Source organism: Camelus bactrianus, chromosome 23 (genome assembly GCF_048773025.1).
Source record: "Camelus bactrianus isolate YW-2024 breed Bactrian camel chromosome 23, ASM4877302v1, whole genome shotgun sequence".
NCBI lineage: Eukaryota > Metazoa > Chordata > Mammalia > Artiodactyla > Camelidae > Camelus > Camelus bactrianus.
Genome location: NC_133561.1, coordinates 11,926,702 through 11,953,809, shown reverse-complemented (window position 1 = coordinate 11,953,809; position 27,108 = coordinate 11,926,702). Strand labels below are relative to the sequence as shown.

At 38.1% G+C, this 27,108-nt stretch overlaps 1 protein-coding gene across 2 annotated transcripts in view; it reads right to left on the bottom strand.

The window, feature by feature from the left end:
- Positions 1-495: 495 nt before the first annotated feature.
- RRP15 (ribosomal RNA processing 15 homolog) overlaps positions 496-27,108 on the bottom strand; it is a 37,859-nt gene continuing 11,246 nt past the window's right edge. The window contains exons 3-6 of one of the 2 annotated variants that reach the window (XM_074351630.1): positions 26,356-26,453; positions 23,820-24,021; positions 18,220-18,260; positions 496-4,468 (exon numbers count right to left, since the gene is read on the bottom strand). In XM_074351630.1, coding sequence (XP_074207731.1) covers positions 4,411-4,468; positions 18,220-18,260; positions 23,820-24,021; positions 26,356-26,453 — 399 coding nt within the window. In that variant the 3' untranslated portion in view covers positions 496-4,410. The remainder of the gene's footprint in view (positions 4,469-18,219; positions 18,261-23,819; positions 24,022-26,355; positions 26,454-27,108) is intronic. The other variant, XM_010974014.3, reaches the window with a different exon arrangement.

Sequence of the window (27,108 nt, the reverse complement as noted above, 5' to 3'; positions counted from 1 at the left end):
AGCTCACGCAGAGGAAAAATTCGCCAGGCCTACCTTTGCTGCAAGAGTTAAGATTCATCTGTCCAGCTGGCCAACATTCAGACTCCTGCTTTCTTGGGGAAGGAATGAGAGAGCTTTTTGTAGGCACGGAGTAGTTCTCTCTCCTCTTTCCAAAATGTGTTCTAACTGCCAATTTACCTCAAATAGTCTTCGTGCTCATAATATCTGCAGGGCTTAACAGACTCACTACCTATCACTAATATTCCGAGCCGAGACAGGGATCAGTGACTTTGATGCTAATAGATGAATTTAAGGGAAGAGCAGAATAAACTCTGCTTCTCTCAACTGAAAATGGTTTCCAAAGAAAAATGAAGTCACCATCGACAGAATACTGACAAACTGACCTCTTCACAGCCTGGGACAAGCGTCGTTATTCTAGGACCCCTATTACCGTACAACTTAGAATCTATTATGATAGTTTTTTCAAAGGTTATCTTTGAACAAATATTTATAAAGTCATGGTAGAGAACTGATTTATTTCAAGTCACCACTGGTAATCCAAACTGTTACACAATTCAGATCACACAGTGGGCACTTACTGCAGGAAGTCAACTTTAAAAAGGAAGAGAAAATTCAATTTTTTTACTTTTACAGGAGTAAAATGACCCCTTATTTTGCCATAAACAATATCATCACTGAGATAATTCCAGCACGATTCCTGGTACAGGTGCTCAATTAACGCTAAATGTTTCACTTAATTTTTTAATTCTATTAGGAAGTATTCATGAAGAAACAATAGTAGCTGAAGTTATTTCACATCTACGTTAAAAATGCACCATTTGCTATTTTATACATTGCTATGGACTGACTTTTTGTCCCCTCGCCAATTCACATGTAGAAGCCCTATTCCCCAAGAAGACAGTATCGAAGGTGGAGCCCTTTAGGAAGTAATTAGGTCATGAGGGTGGAGCCTTCACAAACGGGATTAGTGCCCGTAGAAGAGAGACACTGAGAAAGATGAACCCTCTCTGCCTCAGGTAAAGACAGCAAGAAGTCAGCTGTCTACAAACCAGGAAGAGGGTGCTTATCAGACATCAAATCTGCTAGCACCTCGGACTCCCCAGCCTCCAGAACCATGAGAAATAAATGTTTGTTGTTTTAGCCACACAGTCTAAGGTACCTGGATTGCAGCCTGGACCAAGACACACACACACCTGCATGCAGGCACGCACACACTTCCTTAAGAAACTACAAATGTTAAAAAATATATCTACTGATATTTCAAACGTTTGTTTTAAAGTAAAGTTCGTGTGGCACAAATATATCAATCTACTAAGCACAATAAGGGTACTCTGTGGTCATTAAACAGACTGAAAAAAATAAAACGTCTATCCCATTTCACTTACAACTCTTTCAACACATATATTAATAAAAATCTGTAATAAAATAACAAAAAAGTAAATACACAGGGAGGAAAAAAGTTATCCAAAAGACACAAAACTATCAACTTACTTATTGGACCTCCTCCTATCTCTTCTAAAGAAATATTTTCATGCTCTTTTATAAAGAGTCCTTTACAGGCATTTTTTAGGCTTTACCATTCCTTTAACTCCTTAACAACACACTGTACGCCTTCAGTTTATCCATGTTTCTGTGCACACTCCCACCTTACAACTTCTCTGCTGTTACATGTTGAACTAGGACATCTTGAGGCATTTATAAACTGTAATTAGATGGCTTTATAGTTACAATACTGTATGCACATTTCCTGAAGACCATCTTGGGTGGCAGGATTAGTTTGGTTGGTGGCCACTGAATATTAAGTATGTTCATATGTGCAACAGCACATTGATTAAAAAGCCCTAAGAGGTTTTCCAAAATTTACTTGATTTACATACAAGTCCAGGTAACCTGAAAATAAATTCAGTCCTCTAAGTTAAAGTGCAAAAACTACTGTGGTGGTTCTAAGTTACTGTCAGTCTACAACAGGTATTATCTTTGTGAGATTTTGATGCCTAAAAACAAGAAACAAGCAACACTCAACTATGCTAATACTAAGAACCTTCACCCCAGCCACCTGGATACCCAGCTAAGGGAGTAAGATCACACCTAGTTACTAGTTACCTGGTTACTATTTTCCACGGTTCTTTTTAAACAAATAAAAATAAATCATTTCTATTACTCTGTTACCCTAAATAGTTACCAAAAGTGCAATCCAAATATTGTTATGTTTACATCACTCAAGGAGGGGCAGATACAGCAGTGCTGGTCTTTCTCTTTTCCCTCGTTAAAGAACTCGAGACAGTATCGAAAGATAAGACAGATGCAGAATTATTTACCTGACTGATGTCAGAAGAATTTAAATGTTGTAGGTAAAATACTGTAGAGTAGTGATGACAGAGCCAGACTATTTCAAATATTCATCTAAAGAGACACATTTAATTTCTAAAATAATATGCTCATCCTTAGATTCCTGTGTGGTGGTATTTTGCTTAAATATTTGATAGCCAATATGCACAAATACTAATACATATAAAAATCCATCTTTATGATTAAAAATTATCTCATGTAATTTACATATGCTTTAAAAGCCTCCTAACATAAGTGATATGCTTTTTTTTTTTCCTACTGGGGCAACTCAATTTTATTTTGGAATAAACTAATTCCTAAAAGAAGAAAATCTAACAATATTCTCTTATTTTCAGTTTGAAAAATCTTGCTCAATTTTTCTAAATTAAACCAAGGGCTACACAATGAGTATATGTTTCAAAAATAACTTTTTTACTAAGCATTATTTACCCATTTCTATCACCTGACTGTCCTATTCAGAAGAATTTTTGCAAAGCTTCATTATGATTCAGAAACAGATTAATAGCTAAGTAAAATCTTTAATTCTGAGAAGAAAAAAGTTTTTAGGTCCTGCAAGTATTTTTTTTTCAAAATGATCTACATGTTAGGTTATACTGAAATAGTTATGTGTGTTAAGGTACACTGAGATGTTTAGCACGCTTGTGTTACTAATGAGGTATATCTGATTACATTTACTTATTACATTGACAAAACCAGTTCTCTAATTTAAGAAGACACTAAATTTCAAAAGTTTGGATAAATACAAAAATGTATTTTGAGCTTTGCTGGTTGAACTACTTGATACCTTAGATGTTTACCTTCCTTTAGGATAACAAATACCAGGCCATGGACTAACTTAATTTTAGTTACATAACATGTGTAACACTCAAATGGGTTTGCAGGCTCTTCTCTAGCAGTTTGGAGGGGAGGGTTACCCTTCGATACGTAACAGATGCAAACATGTGCAATTGGGTAGGAGGAGGGGAATTATTTTTATCATGGAAAGATGGAGAAAAGGATGGATCCTTTTAAAAAAGAACAGATCACTTTTATTAAGTAACTCCCTGACAAGCTCTGGATCTTACACCAAGTTTCACAGAAATTCTGTAATGATACTAACCGTCTTGCTTTCTTTTTTCTTTTTGTTTAACATCTAGATACTAACAGTCACCCAACTAGAAGACGTCAAATATGCTTCCTAAGAAATGATGCGTCATTGCATAAGTTAAACACGAGAATTTCCACCTCGGTCAGTCAGTCCATAAAAGAGAGTTTCAGCTAACTCAAATATTTAGGTGGGAAAAAAAGGAGGGAGAGAGATAGAAACTAGAAGATGTCAAATATGCTTCCTAAGAAATGATGCCTCATTGCATAAATTAAACATGAGACCTTCCACCTTGGTAAATCTTGTATGAAAATAACCTAACACTGAAAATAAGTCCAAGTCATTATTATACACATATTAATTAGCATACAAAAGTAGAGATTTGATGTTTCTTAAATCACATTTGCCAGAGTATCTAAAAATACAATCATCGCTGTAAATCAGAAATACTATAATTTAAAGTTTTTGCTACATAGGTTTTTGTCAATAGCTCACCAAAACAAGTAACAACCTTTCTTCTCCAAAACTCTACATATATAGGTCTGAAGTTGGAAGGCTGAAAAATATTAACTTCAAGGAGTTCATTTTAATTATGAATTGGTATTGCACTGCCATAAACATCGGTGATAGTGAAATAAAACACCAATATCCATGGCCAATATGTAAACCAAAACGAACCTGAAAAAATGCATCTCAAGTAGAAACACTTCTTTTTACAAATGTTCTGAGGAACAATGCTTAAAATTATACAAGGTTTGAAATATATGCTTAGCAAAGTTTACAGGAAAAAGGAAAACACCGAAGTTGGCAATAGTGAAAGTCTTTCGGCTTTCCTACAAACGGTATCTTTGTAGTCCCCCAACTTCTGGAGCATGTGCTTCTTGTCCAGCTTCATGTGTCAGTGTCACCTTCAGATCCTGGCCTGCTGTCATCTGCTCCATCGCTTTCTTTGTCCCAGTCTTTCATGGATGCTCCCATCATGAAATCGTCACGTAGGATAGTCCATCCTGGGCTCTCTTCTGATTTTGCTTCAGTCTGAGGAAAATCACACAATCAAGATAGTCGAAAGTCAATCTAATCATAAGGAAATGAAAAAAAAATCCAAGCTACAAAATAAACTTGTCAATACTTAGTTTTACAATAGGAGTGAAACCAAGACAAATTATAGATTAACTTGTAGTGTGGTAACAAAATATTTTAACCTCATACAAGAAGCAAAATTAAAAATTTATTTTTTGCAGTAGGGGGAAAATATAGTAAAATCTAGATTTGGTATCAGTTTTTAAAATCTTCTGACAATCAAAACAGACTTACAAAATATTGCTTAACATTCAGTGATAACTTATTAGAAAATGTTTGGCAAAATATTTTAACACCAATAGAAATTTAACAAAGGCTTTTAACCCAAAATAAATTAAAGGAGAGAAAAATGAAACTTACCTGACACTGTGCTAGGTTTTTATAGATGCTCTCATTTAACATTTGATAAAAATTTGAACCAAATGTTCTTTGTTTATTTAGGTTATGATCTCATTGCCTGCCCAAATCATGTAATCAAAAGACTAATCACATGCTAAAGCTATAAATAACTGAAACAAGCAATAAACATAAAAGTAGTCAACTCATTTTGTTTATTCATAGGGTTTATATAAATCTATGTATGAGAGGCTAAGAATTATACACTGCTTATTTCATGGTACAACAGTACCACCTTGTGGTATTAATAAAGTAATGCAGGATGCTGAATTTTTTTTCCCCCCTTCATTCCACATATATTTACCGTGAGCTGCAAATCAAATACTGTTCTCAGTGTTGGAAATAAGCTGATGAGCAAAACAAAGCCCCTGTCTTCATGGATGTAACAGTCTGTGCTCTTCTACTTATTCCATTCACAGAAATGTATCATGTGGGAAAAATCTCTCTAAATATACAAGAACCTATGACATTTGGTTAGAAAATACTATCTTACGCGAGCCATTAATCATTAAAAGCAATTACTAAGAGAAAAGATATTAAAGACATTTGCTGGGTTAAAAGACTATCTAATTCTGCTGAAGCTACCTTTTATTTAAAAAAAAAGTACATATATATATATATATGGCCCTGAAACAGTCATACCATTAAAAAAACAAAACAAAACAAAAGGACACTATTACGAACAGGAAAAAATGTCTCACTGGCTGCAGTACTCCTGTCTTCCTGGGATCAAAGAATCAAGCAGGGCTCATGCCTAAACAGAACATGAAGACCGGACAGCACATAAATGTGAGCAAAGAGTTCAGCGCTGACTTAGTAAATCAAATAGTACACTTTGTACTATAATTTAACCAACATAAAGAAACAAAAAACATCTGTGCTAGTTAAAAGCCAACGGTTCCAGGGCTTTTCATGCCACACTGATAGAAACTGCCTTTCGCCTTCACTGCTCCCGAAGGCTGCTGTGGAGCACGCAAACACCTCTCCACCCCATTTCTGCAGTATCAAGCCTACATTCCTACAACGATTTCTGCTTCTATTAGATTAGGTTACCTAACTGGATAAAAGGTCATTTGCCCTAATTCAACCCAAGTTTTCTTTGCCAATCTCCTCACCCTACTTAAGAGAGCTGTTCCCAATGAACAGAGATCCACTTACAACCAATAACACCTCTCTGGCCTGCCAAATTAACGATTCAAAGTTTTCAGTTCAGTTCTAACAAGTGTATGCTTCCTGATAGAGGCAGGCACAAATTACTGTCTAGTAAAGACTCAGCCTGACGGTGGTGTTTGTGTTTACATACGAGTGTGCACAACCTCAATGAGAAGCCTCCGTGTTTAAGTAACTACACCGACATGCTCTCAACATGTTCCCCAGCGACAGCCGGCAGACCTGCCTCCACGTGAGCTCGCCCAGAGAGCCGACTTCTGCTGCACCGCAACACTGCAGGCACCACAGAAAAGGAGGGAAGGAAGGGGGGAAGACGAGGACAAAACCTTCAATAGGCAGTTCAGAAAGAAAGGGCAACAGTGGACCATAGGAAGGGATTCAGTAATTAAAGTGTTAGATCTCTGCCTCCCACGCTTGCCTTGAAAGACAATTAAGTAAAGGGACAGGTGAGGCAGAGAGTGACAGCAGGATAAATTTCAAGCTTCACTCAACTGTCCAGTTTTAAGGTAACAATGAAGTAAAGCTTTATTGGGGGTTTGGATGGTGGCGTTTTTGGTTTTCAAGTAATCAACATAGCCTATATCAGGGGGGTCCCAAAGTGGGGCCCCCAGACCAGCGTCAGAACCACTTGTTAGGAATTCAAAATCTCAGGCCCTACTCCAGACCAACTGAATCAGAAACTCGGGTTTAATCTGTTTTTATTAAGACAATCAGTGCTCCTGATGCTTGCTGAAGCCTGAGAATCACCAAATAAAAGGACAAATACTTCTTAGTGACTGTTTTTGTTCACTGCTGTAAGATCAAGTACACTTTGTGGCTGAGAGAGAAAAGATTTCAGATTTTGGAATCCAATCTCACCCAGCCCTGGATGTCTTACAGACTGCCATCATTCAAGCTATGTTACGGTCGCATTTCTACATGACGGAGCAACAAGATGGAGAAGAGACAACAGAAAATTTAGTACTAAGAAGTATGGGCTGATCAGTTTTAAAAACAGATATTTTTCTATAGTATCTTGCAAGATGGCAGCTCAAGAAAGAAAACTGTTTTAAAGGCAACAGAATGACCCTTTAACTCTAGTGCCTCCACGTGGTGAAGGAACAGATAGCAAGGAAAAAGGCAGTCTGCATTAAGGTGGCAGTTCGAACGTAAACAACCAGTCCTGCTCAACTGCAAACTTAAGCACAACAAAACGGACCTGTTGTTTTAAAAGATACAATTCACAAGGACAAGATCCAAGGAGGAAAACAGCAATACAATTTCAGGCGGTGGAAGCAGATGGACTAGAGGAAACTGTCTTGGCAAACCTAAGGGAGCTGAATCCTGTAACTGCAACCGTCAGGCTGACAACTAACCCAATTTACGCTGCAGAATCTTCAGGGGAGACAAAAACGAAAAACAAAAATCCTAGGAACTGGCAGTTCTGGGTACTTCTGAAAGTGAGGGTAGGAATGGAAGGACCAAATAAAGAGCACTCGGTGAGAGTTACGTTGATAACAGACTTCTAGATTCCGACCTCACCGACCCCTAAACACACACACACACACACACACACACACACACCTTGGCAGAAACACCAAACGTGTAACCTCTGGATAGGTAATGAGCTAGCACAGATGAAGGCTCAGGTACAGTATCAAAAACAGGGGATTAAGTCTCACACACACACACACTCTCACTCTCACTCTGTGTCTCCCCTCAACCCCAGTAATGAGTCCCAGCCCTCTCCTCACATTGGGTTCCCAAAATGCTGGTAGGCAGATTTTCTCCAGGCAGGAGATCAGGAATACTCTATAGAAAATCTAAGCAGTTGTTAATAAATAACTCAACGAGAGAAAGCTACATTTAAGCTCACATGTCATGTGGACAATTTCCACAAGCTTCCAATCACCTTTTTAGGATTAATTGTTCTAATCATGAACAGACAACTAAAGTTTATCAAAAGGAAGACTGAGAATAACATAAACACAAAATTTTTTAAAGCAACATGTAGGAAAAAGAAACTATTCAAATAAAGAAAACTGAGGGTAAAATACCATTAATATCCCTGAAGAGTTAGCGGAGATTACATCACACAAAATGAGAACAGTTGCTATTTTCAAAAAGAGACTAACAGAATAACAAAGAGCTTGTAATTAAAACCATGATAGCAGAAACAAAAAAAGGGTGAGGAGATAAAGCTGAGGAAATCATGCAAAAAAAAAAAAAAAAAAAAGAGTAAAAAGAAAAAAGTGATGCGAAACAGAAGAAAAAGTAAGATAGCTGGAGGACCAGTCAGGAGGTTTAATATACAAATAACAGGTCTACAGACAGCTGTGCAAAAATGAAGGAGGAAAATTCATGAAATACTTCAAGAAAATTTCCCAAAAGTTAAGGACACACATTTCTAGGATGAAAAGAGCCCTCTTGAATGTCTAAAACACCAAAGAAAAACAGACATCATGTAAAATTTCAGAATAGGTCTAAAAGATCCAATAAGCTTCCAGAAAGAAAACAACACATCACATACATACAGAAGATCAGGAATTAGAATAGATTCAGATTTTCCTACAGCAAGACTGGAAGCAAAAAAGCAATAGATGCAAGCTTTCAAAAATTTAAAGGAAAAGAATTTCCAATTTAACATTTAATACCCAGACACACTGTTATTCAAGTGTAAGGACAAGTAGAGTATCCAAAACTTTACTTCCAATTAAACTGAGAATGTCCTCCACAAAAAGGTGGAGTAAACCAAAAGATATAGGAAGGAAAAAAATAGGAAATCCAACACAGGAAAGAGGGCGTGTTCAGGATGAGAGGGAATGGAGACTCTGGCACGGGGACAACAGGTCAGACAGGGAGGGAAACCTGGAGCAGTGATTTCAGGGAAGGATGCTAAGCGCTGTCGTCAGCACCAGGCCATCTGCCACAGTCCCATCATTTCAACTTGACAAAACCCTCCAAGGGTATGTTTTACCTAATCAGTGGGAGTACATCAAGAAAGGAGATATAAGATCTAGGAAATAGGGAATCCAATCCAGGAACATCCCAAGGATCACAGGAAATTTAAGTCCCAGGGTGACAACTGTGAAGCGGCCCAAGAGAGCAATCAGCCTGGAAAAAGGAAAACGCAGGTTTCTAGCAGAGGATGTCTCAAAGCAAGCTATTACAATAGATATATTACCTGAGGTAATCTGATTTGGAAAAACTAAACGAACTAAAGTTAAATATGAAATCAAGGCAATTACTAATTTCAGGAAAAACAGGAAGGAAACCTGAGTAAAAAATATTATAGCTTTCAGCTGTAAATAATACTTACAAAGGCATAACAATAAATGTTGAATACTGAATTAACAAAAAGTAACTATGTGGAGAGGAAAGAGACTGTGCAAGAGAATGAAATCTTCGCCTACAATAATAGAAAGCTAACAGATAGCACTGCACATTGATGGATCAGAAGACATGACTGTGACAGCTGGAAATACAGTGACATACAAACGCCGGCAGAACTAACTAAAGGAGCGAGCTGCCCTGGTTGCCCAGGTCGCCCTGGGGTCAGAGCCGCGCAGAGTAGACAGAATGGGGCAGAAAATTGCTTTATGTAATGAACTTTTTGGCAAAATGTGGTCTTTTAAACTACATGCATAAGTAAAAATTAATTTTAAAAGGAAAAAACAGGACAAGAAGTGAGAAAACAAACTATTCCTCAACCATTTCCACAGAACCTAAGTTTTATAAGCCTCCTCCAACATCCTCCTAGAAAACTTCCCTCAAGAAACCTTTCTGGTTTTATTAACCATAATGATTCTGCTTTCCTTTCCAACTTATTCAATGAAAAAAAAAATTATACTATGAATTAGACCATGAAGATATTATGTGCCAGACACTTTACATAATATTGCCTTACTTCTAATTCTCTTAAGATTCTTAGCCAGATAGCTATCATCTTTCTCATCTTTTACGAAGAAACTAAGGCTCACAGAAGTGAAGCAAATTACTTAAGTTCACAGTTAATAAATGACTGAGTCAATACTTCAACCCCAATCCATTTGATTCCAAAGTCCAACTTCTTTCCACAATACTACACTGCTCTAAAACTTATTAAATATACATTACTAAATTGTCTGTTATAACCTAAAAATTACACAGGAGAATGAGCACTAAAATGCACTGAAAACAACTGAATATGCTTTAGGTTAATTTCTATGGAAGTCAGATCTTGGGCAAATTATCTCATACAATAGATTTATATAATTTCAACTTACGGGATCTTTTCTATAAAGATGATTTACCGTTAAGTATAAAAACTTCCTAAATATTTGGAGCACCTACAAAGAAAAGGATCAGAGGTAAATTCCAAACGTGTTATTCACTGGAAAAATTTGCCTAGAGGGATCCCTAAATAGATTTCATTAAATGCTAAGACATCATGAGAATTAAAGGTTTTTGTTTGTAAAATAGAAGTAGTGGCAACTTGATGTATTATGTTGACAGTAGGAATAAAAACCAAGAGCGTTCTGGATTTGAATCACTGTTAACCACTGACTACAACACTACACATGAGAAAGTTTAGGACTTCAAAGAAATTAAAGGTACTTCCCATTCTTAACCTTGGTATAAATATAATGTTAAGAGACAGCCATACTGTATATGTGAGACACAGATCACCACCATTAGTTGGAAGTTGTGCTGACATCGAAGTATAGACTAGAATGATCAAAATTTAGCAGCTTATGAAATCTGTCAGGGTTATTCCAAGGCAGCAATGATTCAATGACCTAAAGCAACCTACAAGACAACTTTCTGTGCCTACATCAACTGAAGAATAAAACTGACTTAAACACAAAACTGTAATGAAAACCATATGATGCAAGGAAACAAAATAGTCCCCTCCTTCATTGGCCTGGTTTTATACAAATATTTAATCAAGATCATACAGAAGCAGTTCTGTGTTGATTTTGAAGATGAAGACAACCCTTAAAAATGTTAATCAGCTTCCATTTCAAGGTTCAAACATACATTGGCAGCTACTGAAAAGAGAACTGAAAACAGAGGTTTGGAATTATTTATTAGTCTAATACCAAATAATTAAGAGCTTAACCTCATTTCAAGCATCTGAAGGGGGAAAATTAAAGTCAAATCCTAAAAAAATAAACATTATAATCATATCTATATTTAGCAATCAGCAATAGTTGATTTCATTGTTTTGCCTAAGAAGGATGTTCTGTTTTTCATTTTAATTTAGTTTCACCTAAATTAAAAAAGGTTCGTATCACTGGCTAAATTTATCTTAATACCTTTGCTACTGCAAATTTTTGTAAGCTACTTACAACTGTAGTGAGTAATCTCCCCGACATTTGTGGAAGGAAACTCAAAATGGAGTCAGTAGTGATAAGAGTTCTCTCTAAGACGCAGCCAAGAGGCCATTCACATCTAAACAAACTCAATTTTTCTGATTCTCAAAGAACGCTTAGTAAGCAATTCCTAACTGTCTTTATCAATTTTGCCTTCCCCATTCCCTCACAAACTTGTTTTAGTTCGTTTAACTATTCCGCTAGGATGGTATTCCAGGCAGCAAGCCCACTTGGGCTTCATTTTTGTTAACTACTTGTTTAGTTTCTAGATTCTTGTATAGTTTACAAATTCAGATGGGTAATTTCTAAGATCCAAGCAAACTAGAAAAGTATTTAGTAGGATATCCTAGGAAAAAAGACCAAGATGTTGAAATTATGTCACCTTTAATTATAGCCCAAGAACATACTAAATGTACAGAGCTCTCTGAAAAAATAAATAAATAAATAAATAAAAAACGAATTCTGCCTGGCTTTCCAAGAATTCCGGCCTAATACTCCCATAAAACACACTTCTCTGACGCGTTTTTTCATCCACTACACTGTTGTTTTGTTACTTCATCTGCTGCCATGAAGCAGCTATACAACGCGAGTAAGTCATACCTAGCAGAGAATATGCACACTATCAATCAATCTACCGAAGTCAACAAAAGACTTTAAAATAAATGAATTGTCTCACTGGAGTTCCTTGGACAAATGGATGATTCCAAGTCTGGGACACAGGAAGTTCAAGGTTCGGTCTGGGACAGCTTGTTGTCCCAGAAAGCAAGGAAGTACTCAAAGAAAAATGGGGTCATGGCAAAAGGGCACAAGAGCCAGTTTGCACTGGTTCCCATTGCCTCATTTGTGAACTTAAGCATCAAAAAGCAAAAGCATAATGATTGTAAGATACTGAACAAATAAAAATTCCTACGTCCATGATATTTAAAACAAAACAAAACAAAACAAAACAAAACAAAACAAAACAAAAAAACCACAAAGACAGAAGGAAGAGGGAAAGCAGGCTCAGCCGGCCAGCACTGGAGATGACTGTTAAATCAACTCCTCACTCCAGAAAGCAGTAATTAAAGGGAAAGGGACATTAACCCACCTTTAGGAACTTAAATTCATCCCTAGAAAAATAAATAAATAAATAGAAAATAAATGAAAAAAATCACCATTCTGTAAATTCCAAACGACGCAACTGTTTTAGGCAAGGCTTACTGATGGATGCTGAAAGGCAAGAGACAGATAGGGAAAGGTGTATTTGCTCCTTTCCTGGTCAGATCCACTTCTTTGTAGTTCCTCTGGGTGAGAAAACAGAGAGAGCTCTGCTTCTAACAAAAGCATCTCAGTATTTTAAGCAGGAGACATTGATGGCTGAAACAGGATTTTGGAGCAATACAGACTGGGTTTTAATCCAGATTCTGTCAATTATTATCAGTGTTACCAGAGAAACGTCATTTAACTTGACCTTGAGTTTTTCACCTCTAAAATGGGAGTTCTAGTATTTCTTAAAGTGATAATTATGTGAAAACACCTTCCATAGTACCTGGGGCAAAGGAAACAATAATAAGGACCCTCCCAGATCCTCCACTGCTGTCACCATATTATCCACAGAATCCCCAACTTGGGACATCTGTAGTCATCTACTGGTGTTTTGCACACTATTCACAAAGATGAGGACATTCAAATAATATGAAAGCATCCATTTAGAAACCACACTTCTCTTGGTAAGGAAAATCTTTTAAGTAATATAGTTCAACCACAGCTTGAGAAGACAAAGCAAGAGAAATTGGAGACATTTCTAGGCCCCCCATTTATTATTTTGTAAGAACTATACATTACTAGACCAGACAAACCTAAAATGAGAGAGAACTTTCCAAATCTAAACACAATTTTCATTCAATTATTGGACAATTTTTGGATTATCCAGTAAGTCAGTAGTAGTAACAGTTTCCTTTCAAACTAGTTTCATCTTTGACTACTACCTGTTAGGAAAAATAAGAACTGAATATAAGAAACTCACTCTGCTAATGACATGCAACACAAAATTTTAAAAATTGCTAACATTTATATAGTGCTATATGCTGAGCATTGTTGTAATTCTAAGCACTTAATATATACACTAACTCACTTGACTCTCAGAGTATCTCTATTACTACTAGAATGGTTACCTTAAACAGAGAAGAAACCTGAGGTTTGGTGTGGGTAAACAACCCACCTGCAGTAAATGGCAGGCCACGTGTCCTGAAGCCAGGCCGTCTGCTTTCTAGTCTGTGGTCCCTACCAGCATGTATAATACTTCATACATCCCCCAACACATTCTCAACTGCCTACAACACGAAAATGATGATTTTCAGCAAGAGACGGTAAGATATTCTTTTGAATTTTTAAAAACGTACGTAAGTGCAAACACATGGTATGACACAATTCGTGCAGGACACTTAAAAAAAAAAAAAAAAAAAGGCCTCCACCTCACTGATGAAAATCCTGCAGAGCAGCCACTTCAGCAAGTTCAAACAGAACGTTTCAAGGACGGCCAGAAGATGTATGGCACCATTATTAATTTTTATTTTAACAAGAACTAAAGATTTCCATAGCAGCTCGGTAATTATATTCTTCACTCATGCCCGTATTTCCCCCAAGGCAAATGCTCCCCGTTACCACACTGACAAACATAAGTTCACTCTGATTACAACGGCTCTTCAAACCAGAAACCGCCCTACGTTAAAATTAAACGGCGCATTCTAAAAGAAGTTGAGTGTAAAGAGAAGCTGGCTTTAAACTGTTCCCATCAAAAGCAACGTGTACAATCACCCTCATTCTCAGTTCAAACTCTCTTTTGTCTAAACTCTAATCTATTTAGGCATTTTCAGTAAACAAACATTAAGCCGAATTATTTACAAAGTTAGCATTCCACACATTCCTGTTAGAGCCGCTTGCTTTTGTGTGAGAGTAAAACGCGGTGGCCCTGCGATGCAGGGGCAACTTGAGGACAGCATCTTTCTCCACCCCCTTGCCTGCCTTCCATAGCCCCAGTTTTTAAAACTGAGCCCTGAGCGTTGCTGGAACACCACGTAGGGGCCTGCGTGAGGAGTCCCTCCATTCCTAGCTTCCTCCTTTGAGAGCAGGCATTCAGTAGGTCTATGAACCAGGAGGAACATACAGTTTTAAAAGCATACAGCCATTCAGAGTCTAGGTCTAAGTTACCAAGAGACCAAATAAGCCAGGTATTTCCAAGGTATTCCCACCACTGAAGACCGAGCTGTGAAGACATTACATGGCTGCCAACTATGAGAAATACAGGAGAAACAGAGCCCCCTAACTTATCTCTACGTTTGACACTTAAAGTGCTCACATCACAAACTCAGAAAAAAATTAATTAAAAAAAATTTTTTTCTCTAGTCTCTTTCAGTTACTTTTCCCCTTGATTTTGATTGAAATTTGCCCTGCAATCACTGAAGAAATGACTTTCTAACGGAAACTAGCTAGCACTTTCCCTTACTAGAAAATTATTATTGTGGTTTCATTATAACAGAACAAAAGCTGAAACTGATACACTGGCAATTTCAAATAAATGAAAATCTTGTAGAAAGTCTGTGATTCAAGAGTTATGTAACATACAGTCTCAAAGGTCTCCTAACAGCAGCCAATATACCCTCCTTAGAGACGTACAGACTCAAAATGCATCGCCTTTGCTTCAGTGCCACCTTTAAGGAAACAGGCACTTAAATTTCCAAGAAATCCGACTGAACTTTTCAAGAAAAGAGCAAAAGGAATAATCACAACTTTGAAAGGTACGGGAAAAATATTAACAGCTCTACATTATTAAAATCTTGATTATTCAACAGATTGGGAAAACAGGTCACTCTAGACAGGTATGTGTTCTAAATGGGGGAAGGAAGCTACTATTCCCTTAGAAATTAAAACAAATTTCTAATGAAAACTTTTCTTATACAAAATGTAAGTTTTTGCTGCTTCCTTAAAAACAGTATCCTAAATACCATTTAACCTTCAAAACCAAATCCCCATCACTCAGGGTCCACCCCAGGGAGTCAGTCCGGGTGCCCTGCCCCGTGCTGGTCCGTGATTGGTACAGGGCTTCACTCATCTGGTCCAAGGCAGGGATTTACAGGTTCTGGATTGGAGATCTTCCTCCAAACAGCTGACAATTAATTCTTTAAACCTAAAAATGTTTCTGTTTCTAAAATACATCAAGCACCTTCCCTGACGGGATAAACAGGCAAACACCTCTCTAGGGTGTCAGGAGCGAGACTGCAGGGCTCATCGGCCCCTGCACCAGGTGGCCTCCGCACACACGGCTTCTCTGCTGCCTGCTCCCGTGCGTCTTGTTTCCCGCATTAACCCGCTGGCTCTCCCCACACCTATTTCTAACCTGATCTTTACTGTCATCCATCTCATTTCTGATTACAACCTGGAGTAGACATTGCCTCCAAAAGTTTTTACCTCTCAAACATGTTCCATGTTTTCCAGTCTCGATTCTGTGAAAGCCATCACCATTTCTGAGTCTCCCAAGACTTCAAGCTCACCGTCACCCACCATTCCTCCCTCTCTTTTATCCCTCGGAGTCATGTCAGTCCCAGACCAAGTGAACCTCAAAACTGCCTCTCAAATCTGGTTCCTCTTCTTTTCTCTTCACCCTCCACCCACTGACCCCACACAGCCTTAGTTTGATTTCTCCCTCTTGCTTTGATTATGCCCACAGCCTCCCATCAGCTGGTCCTCTGACACTGGCTTTCCAGCATTCAGCCTGCTTCTTCTTAAAAGTAATCAGATCTGATCAGATCACTAACCTAATGGAAAATTACAGCTGGCTTCCAAATGCCTAAGGAATAAAGTCCAAATTCCTTCAGAGGGTATAAGACTTAAAAACATCTGATTCCAAATTCCTCAGAATCCCTTTTTCCACCTTCCCACCCATCGGTAAACACCCTTTATTCTAACCTCTATGGAAGAAGAAAAAAGAAAGAAAATTATAAAGAATGTTAAAAACTGGAAAAGTGCTAGGCTTTTTTTCCCCCTATAGTAGTACAATGATTGGCAGTTCTTTTTTCCCTCTTCAACTGCTTAGGTAGGCTTTGAAAAGAAGTAAAAACGAGGGGCATCGCCTCCATTTCCCTAAATTATTATTAGTGAAAATGTCTACTGATTATGGCTTCATTCTCTGATGCTTATTTCATTTCTTTTAAGTATTTTCAAAGACTGTGTTTCAATAGAGGCTGGTTTCAGCAACACTGAACACTTGTTCCAATTTGTGACCTTTATGAAATTCTTTAGCTTGACAGCAAACACTTCAACAGAAGTATCGCTCACTGGTGCCTCTTCCCCCGTTATCATCTGAATTCACTGTTAATGAAAAATGTTCCTTCTGATACTCAGAGCACCTTTACCCGTGGACTAGGCTGGTCCAGTGGATGAACTAGTGCCTTCACTACGTTTGCTTCATGGCATTTAAAAATCAAAGCTAAGGTTCTTCTAGTCTTCCAAAGCACATTCCTCTCAAGAGTCACATTTTCTATGAACATTCTCACAGCATAATTTTTCCAACTTTAAGACTTTCTAATTTCATGAGCTATCATCTATACTACCTGGAACACAAATTAAAACAATTTTTCAAATGGTTTCTCTTCTTGTTTCTGTATGAAATATTTGGTGGACTGATTCATTCAAAGAACCAAACTTCTACTGAATTTGACGTTCAATACTTTATGCCAAATTTCTATCTTTTTGGCTAAGAACCCTTCTTTTCTTAGGCTTTCTCATTTCCACTGACAGTGTTCCTTTTCACAGCCCTACCTCACAAAAATACAAATAAAATAAAAAAAAACTAAGTCCCCTATGTTGATTTCATAAGATTTACTGTGACATGATATGACGGTGGACAGAGGAAACAATGGGCATTACTGAGACGTGAATACTGGGTAATGAACACACCAATAAGTGACATACTTCTGCACAAAAGCTTTGCAATATGAGGAATTTTAAAAAAGAAAAAGAAAATAGAGTGTTAAATTTGTGAACGCCAAGGTGTAATGTGTTTACATTTATTACAGTGATGTACATCCTCTGCACAAATGACCTGGCTTAACATGATTATGTACATTAAGAAAAAAAATTAAACCTTACTTACGTAACTGAAAGAACAGGTCATCTTTTAGAGATGAGAAATACTTAGAATAATAACTGCCCTAAGCACTAGTGAAAGCTTTTCTGAGTGACGAATATTAGCTGTTATCTCTTCTGAAATGAGCCCACCAAGAACCTCTCTGTTTCACTTTGCAGTACCCAGGCTCAGCTCCAAGGAATAAAGTGCAGTAATTAATGACTCAGATAAAACTGAATATATCAGTGTGACATCTTTTAAAATACTTGTAAGTCATTTCAAAATCTCTTTCCCTAAAAATAATCTTCAAAAAACAATCACACTTTTTTTTTTGGCCCTAAGGAAGGCTTCCTAACATATTGAGTTCCCAAGTACTTTACTCCAGAAATAATGACTACATATAACAAAATTAGGAAAGAAAAAGGTAAAAAAAGTTCTAAAGGCAACAATATTATCCAAGTCAGCAGGATGAAAGGATTAAAAAAGTCTTGATAAACAGCTAACGATAAAAAGGCAGCCTTTGGAACATATCAAAAATTACTCCCATCTAGGCACCAAAAGCCTTGAAGGTGACAGTTTTAAATGAAATAAGCAGCCTTTAAACAGCTGAAGCTGCAGCTCACAAAACAGTAAATACAAAAGCATGAAATAAGCCAAATGCAGACACACAGCACACAGATACACACCACCCTTCAAATACTTACAAAGCATAGCTATGTGACTTGAAACCAGTCGTTCTATTTATCTGATTAAAAAACAAAATCAACACACTAATCAAATATTTTAAAAAGCATATACTCTCTTTCCTCCTTTATTTTCTAAGAAACAATGCTAAACACACATGTGCCAGAGCATGAATCCAAATACCTAAAGACCCTCAAAGGAACAGAGATAATCATAAGGATTGTTTTCAAAGAAGATGCAAACCCAGAGAAACAGAGGTGCTTGTATCTGCTTAATGTAGACATTTTCCTCTTTATAAAGCTACATTTTAGGAATTATGCTTATACATTATTTAATAATTCACTTCAAACCATTAAAAATGTCTATTACCAAACATTTAAAGGTTTATTGTTTGTGAAATACTTTATAATCACTTAAGACTACCAGTAATTCTTTCTAAGTAATAGGAAGCTATAAGATTAATTTGCTTTTAAAATAAAAAGGAAGTCTTCCAACTGAACATCAGACATGCATTTATCTCCAAGTCTTAAAAGCCTAATAAAATTAAAATAAAGGTTAAAAAGCTATAAACATATAAGAAAACAAAACACAAGAGAAAACAATAGTAGACACAATATGCCAACAAATTTGGGGGGAATGAAAACTAGACAGAGTAGCAGTAACCAATTACAGAGCAAAGAAAGCTGATGTTTAAGTGAAAAACAGTGGATCCATGCTCAGGAACCGGGGGCAGTGGGTGGAGGTGAGGGTAAAGGGTGGGATAAAAACAGAAGATTGGCTGAGAGTCTGTACAAGAAGCAGTTGGACCTCCCGGGCCCCTCCCCAGCTTATGGAGACAGGTGACCGACCCTAACAGGGACAGGTAGTGCACTCCCTGAGGATATTAAACCAGAGAGGTCTTGGACTTGGAAACACTGGTTGACACAAAGAGCTTGTATTGAATAAGTCTACATACTGAATGCTGAAGCCCCAAAGACAATCCCTGTATTCTGCTCCAAGAATACTGGCAGGCAGCAAGTTCTCACCCCAGACACAGGCAGCAGATTGTTAGGAGTCTTCTTCAGAAAAGACACAAGGTTCCAAAAGAAAGACCTATAGAAACTGACATCTGGACACCCCAATGGAAGAACCAACTCTACTTGGTTCTTCTATAGCTGAGCTCACGAACCAGTAGACTCTGGGCACTCACACTGGAATGTTCAAACAACTCTCTAGTACTTTCCTCTTAAATGTGAATGGACAGTGAAGATCACCATGTACTTAAGAAAGTCATCCAATTGAAAAGACTGAGGCCAAAACGGCAAAAAATTAATTCAGAAGGGATTAAAACAACTCCTAGTAAAAGAAAAATTTAAGATGCCTACAATTAATTCTCCAAAGAGAACAGACAGTGCTTTCATGAAATAACAATAGGATCCCAAGAACAAAACAAAGCTCTTCAAAATTTAAAAATACAAAGTCACACATTTTCACAATTCCAGTTAAGGAGCAGAACTCAAAGAACTTCCCTAGAAAGGCAACAGAGAAAGAGAGAAGTTTAGAGGGAAAAAATAATGAAAATAAGAGGATCGATCCAGATCTAACAACCAATTAACAGAAATTCCAGAAAGAGAAAACAGAAAAAAAGGGATAAAAGAATCAAAGACATTAACTCAAACAAAATGAGCCATCTAGACGTGAGCTTCTCCCTGGACTGACAGCGCCTCCCACGGTCTAGCACAGGAGGGAACAGGCAGCCCAGGGCATTTCACTGCAAAGTTTGAGAACAGCAGAGGTAAAGAGATGGCCCCAAGGGTTCCAGGGTAAAGAATCAGAAATCAGAACAGCACTGGACCTCGCACTGGCAAAAAAGAAATAGGAAAATGAAACAGTAACTTCGAATTTCTGAGGGAAAATCATTTCTAACATGGACATCTAGATTGTATTTGCTTCCCACGGCTGCTGTAGTATTATTACCACCAACTGGGTGGCTTAAAACAACAGCTATTTATCCTCCCACAGCTCCTACCTGGCAAGACCTCACCTCCTGAGGGCTGGAGGAGGGAACCGGCTCTCCGCCTCCTCCAGCTTCTGGTTGTGGTCGGCATTCTTCCACCTGCATCTACCACCCCAACCTCTGCCTCTGTGGTCACCTGACTCTTCTGCTTCTGTCTGTCAAATCTCTCATGTGCCTCTTCTCAGGATATTTGTCACTGGATTTAGGGCTCCTGTAGATAATTCAGCACAGTCTCTTCATCTCAAGATCTGTAAGTCAATTACACCTGCAAAGACTCTTTCCAAACAAGGTACATTCACAGCTTCTGAGAATTAGGACATGGACTTAGCATTTTGGGGGCCACCATTCAACCCACTACATATATCCAGCCAACATATCAGTTAAAGTATGAGTTAAAATAAAACATGCCCTTTCCCAGAAAGCTACTGGTAAATGTAACCTCATCAAAGTGAGGGAGAGAGCCGAGAGAAAATAAGACATTTAGTCCAAGAAACAGAGGCTACTGCACAGGAAAGAGGCAAAGGGGATTCCCAGGAGAGTAATAAAGCCAAGTTGAAAACAGTGTATTCCAGGTAAAAAACAATCAGTCTAACTTGCACCAGGATGACCAAAGCAGGCAGTACTGAGAAGGGTTTACAGTTCCTCTGAAGAGTACTGGAAGACTCTGATGCATAAAACTGAGCAAATGAAAAAAAGAGGCAACTGTTAATTCCAGGAAAACAAAAACTGTAAGAAATTATGTTAAAGAAAGAAAATACCATTGTCCATTACTTTGCTCAGCAGTGAACAATGCTGACACTGAATACTGATTTAGCCAAAAACATGACCATACTATACTGGAAGGACTACGTATGAGATGGATGGGAGGGAAGGGATGCTAAGAATGTCAACTCTCTATCTGCCACAAAAGATAATATCTAATATTGATAATGAAATAGTATAAACATTATTTAATACATGGAGGTAAATACTAGGAGAAAGATCTTTTAACTTAAGGTGAGGGGACAAGACAAGGGGTGGGGGGTGGGGAAGGGTACTGGCTATTTTATTTAGTCATAGTTCACTTCTGAGACTTGCTCCTATTGCTTTGAAAATAAAATTTAAAAAAATTTAATTCAGAAAAAAAGAAAAAAGGTTTGGAGAAAAGTAACTTGTTTAGGGCCATAAGGAAACATTTGTCAAAATGTCAAAGTTTCCTGTATCTTGCAGGAGTATGCAAATTCTTGAAAAGGGGTTCTTAAAAATAAATTCCCAAGTCATAAGTGTTCCTAAGGAGTCAAAAACAAATGAACAAACAAGCAAACAAACAAAAAAGCAAACCACACACAGCACCAAAAGCACTCCTAAGGCATGTTGACTATAACGGATCCAACCTCTATGTTACAACTCTTCTCAGCTTTGCTTATTATAAAACTGCTGACTCTTTTTCTGTTTTTGAACTTTAACATCACAGCCATGAATAACAGGTATAATCAGGTAAATGGGCTGAAGAAATAGTGAAGGCATTTCCAGACTGGTATCCTCAGACAGCTGCCAGTGAATCCAGCTGGACTCTAATTTTAAAGATTTCACAGTATTAGGAATACAAGATTAAAAGCCTGTGTTCTGAATACAGTTTGCCCAGAAAAGAGACAATGAGCAACTTCCATAAAAGCTCTTCTGTCAGATTGTAGGAGAAGAGAAAGAGCATCTTTTAGGAAAATGCAGGGAAGTAATGGTGCCAGGACAAGGTAAAATAAGAGAAAAAAGGGAAACCTTATTCTCTACTTAATATCATCCTTTATCCAGTTCATTGATGTCTGACTAGTGTTTTGGCACACCAAATCTATTCCCACCTTGGCCTTCCCTCCTTCTCTTCAAGTAACCTACATAGACCTACACATCTATGTCTTAAATGAATAATTCAGTTACTTCGAAATTCTCCGCACAAATAGGGACAGACACTTAACTTATAGTCTGTTGTACCAAGAGTCACTGATGATAAGAGTCTGGACATACTAATTTGGACTTTGTATGTTGCCATGGTAATCTTGTTTACTTATCTACTTGAAGTCATGTGTCTATCCAAATTTTAACACTTTAAATGATACAAAGGTAGCACCTGGTACAAACAGGTACTTAATATTTCTCCATAGATACAAAATCAAAATGAAAACAAACATCTTGAAAAGGAAGAAATGTGCCAGGGTATGGCTGGCATGGGGTAGGTAGTTCTACAAACAAATTACTTTCAAAGCAAAGCCACTTCGGTGTAAATCTCAAGCAATTTTTGACCTTGTTGCAGATTAATACTATGCCTGTGATGGCAGAAGTAGAAAAAAAGAAAGTCAAGGGCAAAAGAGCAAATGGTAAGAAAGAAAACGCAATGATGCCATTGAAAAGAGCCTTTCATGCATTTTCATAACTCATGGAAAAAAAAAAAAATCCCAAAGCAAAATCAAAAGCTTGTATTAAAAGTTACTTTGAAACCAACAAGAGGAAAAAAAAGTCTTTCTTTTCCCATCTTCCCATTAGCTCTAATCCAAAGCTGCTGGATCTTTCTCCAATTCTTACAGTAAAGTATCCCTAGTGAGAACACAGCCTGTTAGACTTCTAACCAAAAAGTGTAAATCCCCAAACATGGTGTTCATGTGTTTATAATTACTTCTTTTTTTTAAGACTATAATTACTTCTGACAACACTTTAAAATGGCAGCATCAGTGAGCACCACTATTACATAAACATACAAAATTTAAGTCCTTTGATTTTCAAGAGAGAGACAAAGTATAAACAGCTTAGAAAACTTTTGTCAAAATCAGGTAAAATGGCAACTTAATCAAGGAACTTGAAAAATACTTCAATCCTAGGCTAGCATGAAATTCCTAGCCGCTCTTCTTGCCAGAGTTTCTACTGTTTTCCTAAAACACAAACAAAAAACTTATGACAGAAACTCTTACTTCCTGACTGAAGTACTCTTTGTTGGCAACAGAAACCAAGCCATCAAATACAACTATGTACTTTGCTTTAATTTAAAAAAACCGCAGCCCTTTTGAGAGTAAAGCACATTTCAGAACCGTCAGCTGGTACATTAAAAAGAAAGCTATTGGGGTTCACAGGTCAAAGGGCTGGAGGAGTAAAGTTTCACGCCGAAGATGGTGAAAAGTATTTACGTTCTTCACATCCCAGCCAGCCAAGTAACACCAAAGCTGCCTCAGCACGAGGATGGATTCTCACAGTATTTCCCAAAGCTGCAATTCTTCATTTTAGAAGTTACACACCATTACAGTTCCCACTGTGGGTAAAAGTCTCAACTGAACCTGCATCCCTCCCTCAGGCTGCTAGTTCACAAGATGCACAAAAGGCAGGATATCAGACGGGAGGCAGGCGGCTCTACCTCTAAGAACGTTACCTGAATCCACTGGTCCCTGAGTTCTAACAGCAAGGCCATGACATCTGTAATTGGCAACTTTCATACTAAATAAACTATCATGAAAGGGAAGAAAACAAACTTTTAAATTAGGCATGAGCATGTAGAAATTTTAATAAAATCTGAAAAAAAAAAAAAATCCTGTAACTCCATCGTATGCTTTTTCACCTCAAAACTCTAAAAGCTAAAGTCTGATAAATCCTATATAAAAGTCTTACCTGTTTGGCTTTTGAGTTCTTTCCAGTTGAACTTTTCTCATTTGTACTTCCATCCATCCCTCTCAGGACACTGATGAAATCTTTCTTGGAAACAGTTGATATTAACTTAGCACGCTTTCTAATAGAGCCTCCAGCTTCTTTAACCTTTTCATCAACGTTCTTCTGATGCTTCTGAACAGCGTTGAATAACTGCACCACACCCCTACACAGCATAAAATGACCAGGACGACGTAGTTAAACAACATTACACAAGGACACAAACTCTGAGGATAGGAATGATGTATTTTTACCGCTCAGAAAAGAGGCAATCATTTAACAGGCACTCCAGTGAAAGGCACTAAATAAATCTGAAAAGTGTACATTTCAATGCGTGAATATAAATTTCTGAATAGAGAATAAATATACATGGATTGACTTGTGATTTTTCCCCCCAGCTTTGGTCTTTCTAAATCAACTTCAGTACAATTAGAACTAAGATGTTTTAACACAAATAAAATATACAGTGGTTGAAGGCTGCACGGTATAAATGGAATGAGCAGTTAGCTGTCTAATCATCTGATTCTCTTAAAGATTTTCTGATCTTGGTTTTATCTGGAAATGGGAAAAACAATACGAAAGAAGCCTAAAAAGTATCCAGCTATATTATCTGCAACTCTTATGATATAAAACTAATTAATAAAATAATTTATTTGAAGTACTTTGTCCTATAGTTAAGTTCAGAGAGGGATAAATTCTGAAGACTAGGACCCGTGATGTCCATTACAGTAGCTACGAGCCACACATAACCAGCAAACACAAGAAAGAGGGCCAGGAAGAACGGCGGTGTGCTCTTAAATACACACTGGATTTTGAAAACTTAGTATGAAAAAGAGAATTTTAAAATCCCATTAGTAATTGTTTTATAGTGATTACATGCTGAAATAATAATTTGAACATACTCAGTTAAATAAGATTTATTACTGAAATTGATCTCACCTCTTTAACTTTTTTCAATGTGGCTACAAGAAAATTTTAAATTACATGGATGGCTCACATTATATTTCTACTGGACAGCATTGTTTAGACCATTGACATCCCTTCCAGCTCTAAAATTCTACAATCTATTAATTTTCCTGCTATAGTAATCATTGTCAGAGGCAATCTGCCACAGAGCATCCCTGCATACCCTTGGGGGGGTTTTCAAAAATGCGAGGCCCCAACTGCTCCTTACCCAGGCCATGTCTCAGGCTTGTGTTTGCAGCATGCAACCTTGAGGGATGAGGTAATGTCTCCCCCAAGACAAAGAGCAGGCTTGTTACCTTTCACCAGAAAAGCAATAGATTCCCGGGTACAGTGTCCCTCTCCTGTAACACAAACCACTGCACGCAAGGCATCCACTGAGGGCACCTGTGCGTCCCCAGGGGACAAAGGGAACCAGTAGGAATGTGAAGCCCTGGGTACCGCTGCCGCCCTGAGTAACAAAGTCCTTTGTCTCTGACCCAGAAGTCTCTTGTCTTCTGCCAGCATCCGAGAAACTTTAACAAGCTAGCTTATTAGTTTATGAGGGTGAAATTCCATCCCCTTCACAGCAGGGCTGGGACCAAGGTGAGGAAAGTGAGATGCCCAGGGTATAATACTTAAGGAGGCACTTACTCTCTGGCACCACTCCTGCACTCTCCTAAGTTCTGCATGGGTATTAATTCATTTACTTCTGAGAGAAATCCTACAGGGAGGGTATAATATTCCCCAGGTTTTATGGATAAATATACCAAGACAGAGAGAAATTAAGTAAGCGCCCAGGGACACAGATAATACCTCAGTGCTGGGATGGGTCAGCAACCTGGCTCTGCTGCTCACCCTGACCCGACCAACCTGTCTCACCGAACAACACCCAGATAGATTAGAAGATGACCAAAATAATGCAGGGAACTAGGAAGTTAACAGTAATGCACTAACTGTAACTGCTATATTCTTTACAGAGCAAGCCAAACGTCATCTCCTCCGGGGAGCCTTCCTCGACTCCCCTAAACAATCTCCCATTGTATGTTCCCAACACACAGGACTTACCTTTATTCTCAGAGTGACTGCTGCAGGTCAGTGGGCAAGGCCCATGCAGCAGCCACCAGATCCTATTTATCTCTGGACACAGAGGGCATAAAACGTTTGGTGCCAACGATAAAAAAATGCAGAGTGACAGGACAGTGTGAAGCTGCTATACCATGAATATAATGCAAGGTAACAACAATAATCATCTAGTGCCATAAATTTTGACAACCGTCGTAAGAGAAAGGCAGTAAGAGGTCTGACTGTACTGTTCTCCTGATGATAAAATACAAGATGATCTGAAAAAGGTTCATACCAAATATACACTTAGCACATTATATTCTGGCCTCAGGAGACCCCCACAACCTGTGGCTGAATTCAGTATTAAATAGGCAGGCTTAGAAAGAAATCACTTGGCTCTGAGAAGGCAGAGCTTAAGAAGCAAATCTAGCCAGGAACGGATGGACCGCTATCAAAGCTTTAGTATACTTAAAGGGCAAACACACTGTCTTACCTCGTTGCAATCCTCTGGAGATTTCTCTCTGTTTCTTTGTCTTTGACAACATCTGGCTTTACTCTGCACATCATTTCCCATTCCCGCTTCTTATCAAGCTGTGTTATAAATATTGTTATGCGAAAGAATATTAGGCATTTTTGAAAGTGCAGCATACTTTGACACGATCCTCTGTGAGAGGACAAAGGTAATAAATCATTCCGGCTTAGTTTGTCACGGGGACTTTCAAACACCCACACTTTTAGGGGCTCGGCTCAGGGAGCCTGTGGTTAGCACTCCGCGTGTCATGTGAGAGGCGCCAAGTGAGTTTCCGTCAGGCTCTGACAGCAGGGGCCTGGAGCGCTGCCAGCACAGAGCAGGCTGGTCAGGGCGGGGAGTGAGACAGCCACGTTCCTGACCTCCCATCACCAGATCCGAAGAGGAAGAGGCAGCAAGACTCCACACTACCCTCTTTCACAACCGCAAGTTTAGACAGTGTTTCTCTTTACTTTTAGAAACTGACTTCCTCAGCAGTCAGAATTATTAAGAATTTATATCAGCTTTTAAAAGAATGGCATCATTTCCAGATATATGCTATTTCTACAGCGACTACCTTTCTTTTCTCTCTGGCACACCTGACCAATGTCCTCACCACACGTGGCCTATCAGTCACAACTACCGCAAGCCGACTCTTTGCTCTAATGTAGAAACAGAAGGGGGTCAGGAAATAAGAAAATCCCACGGACAATATAATCTAATTCAAAATTGTTTCCG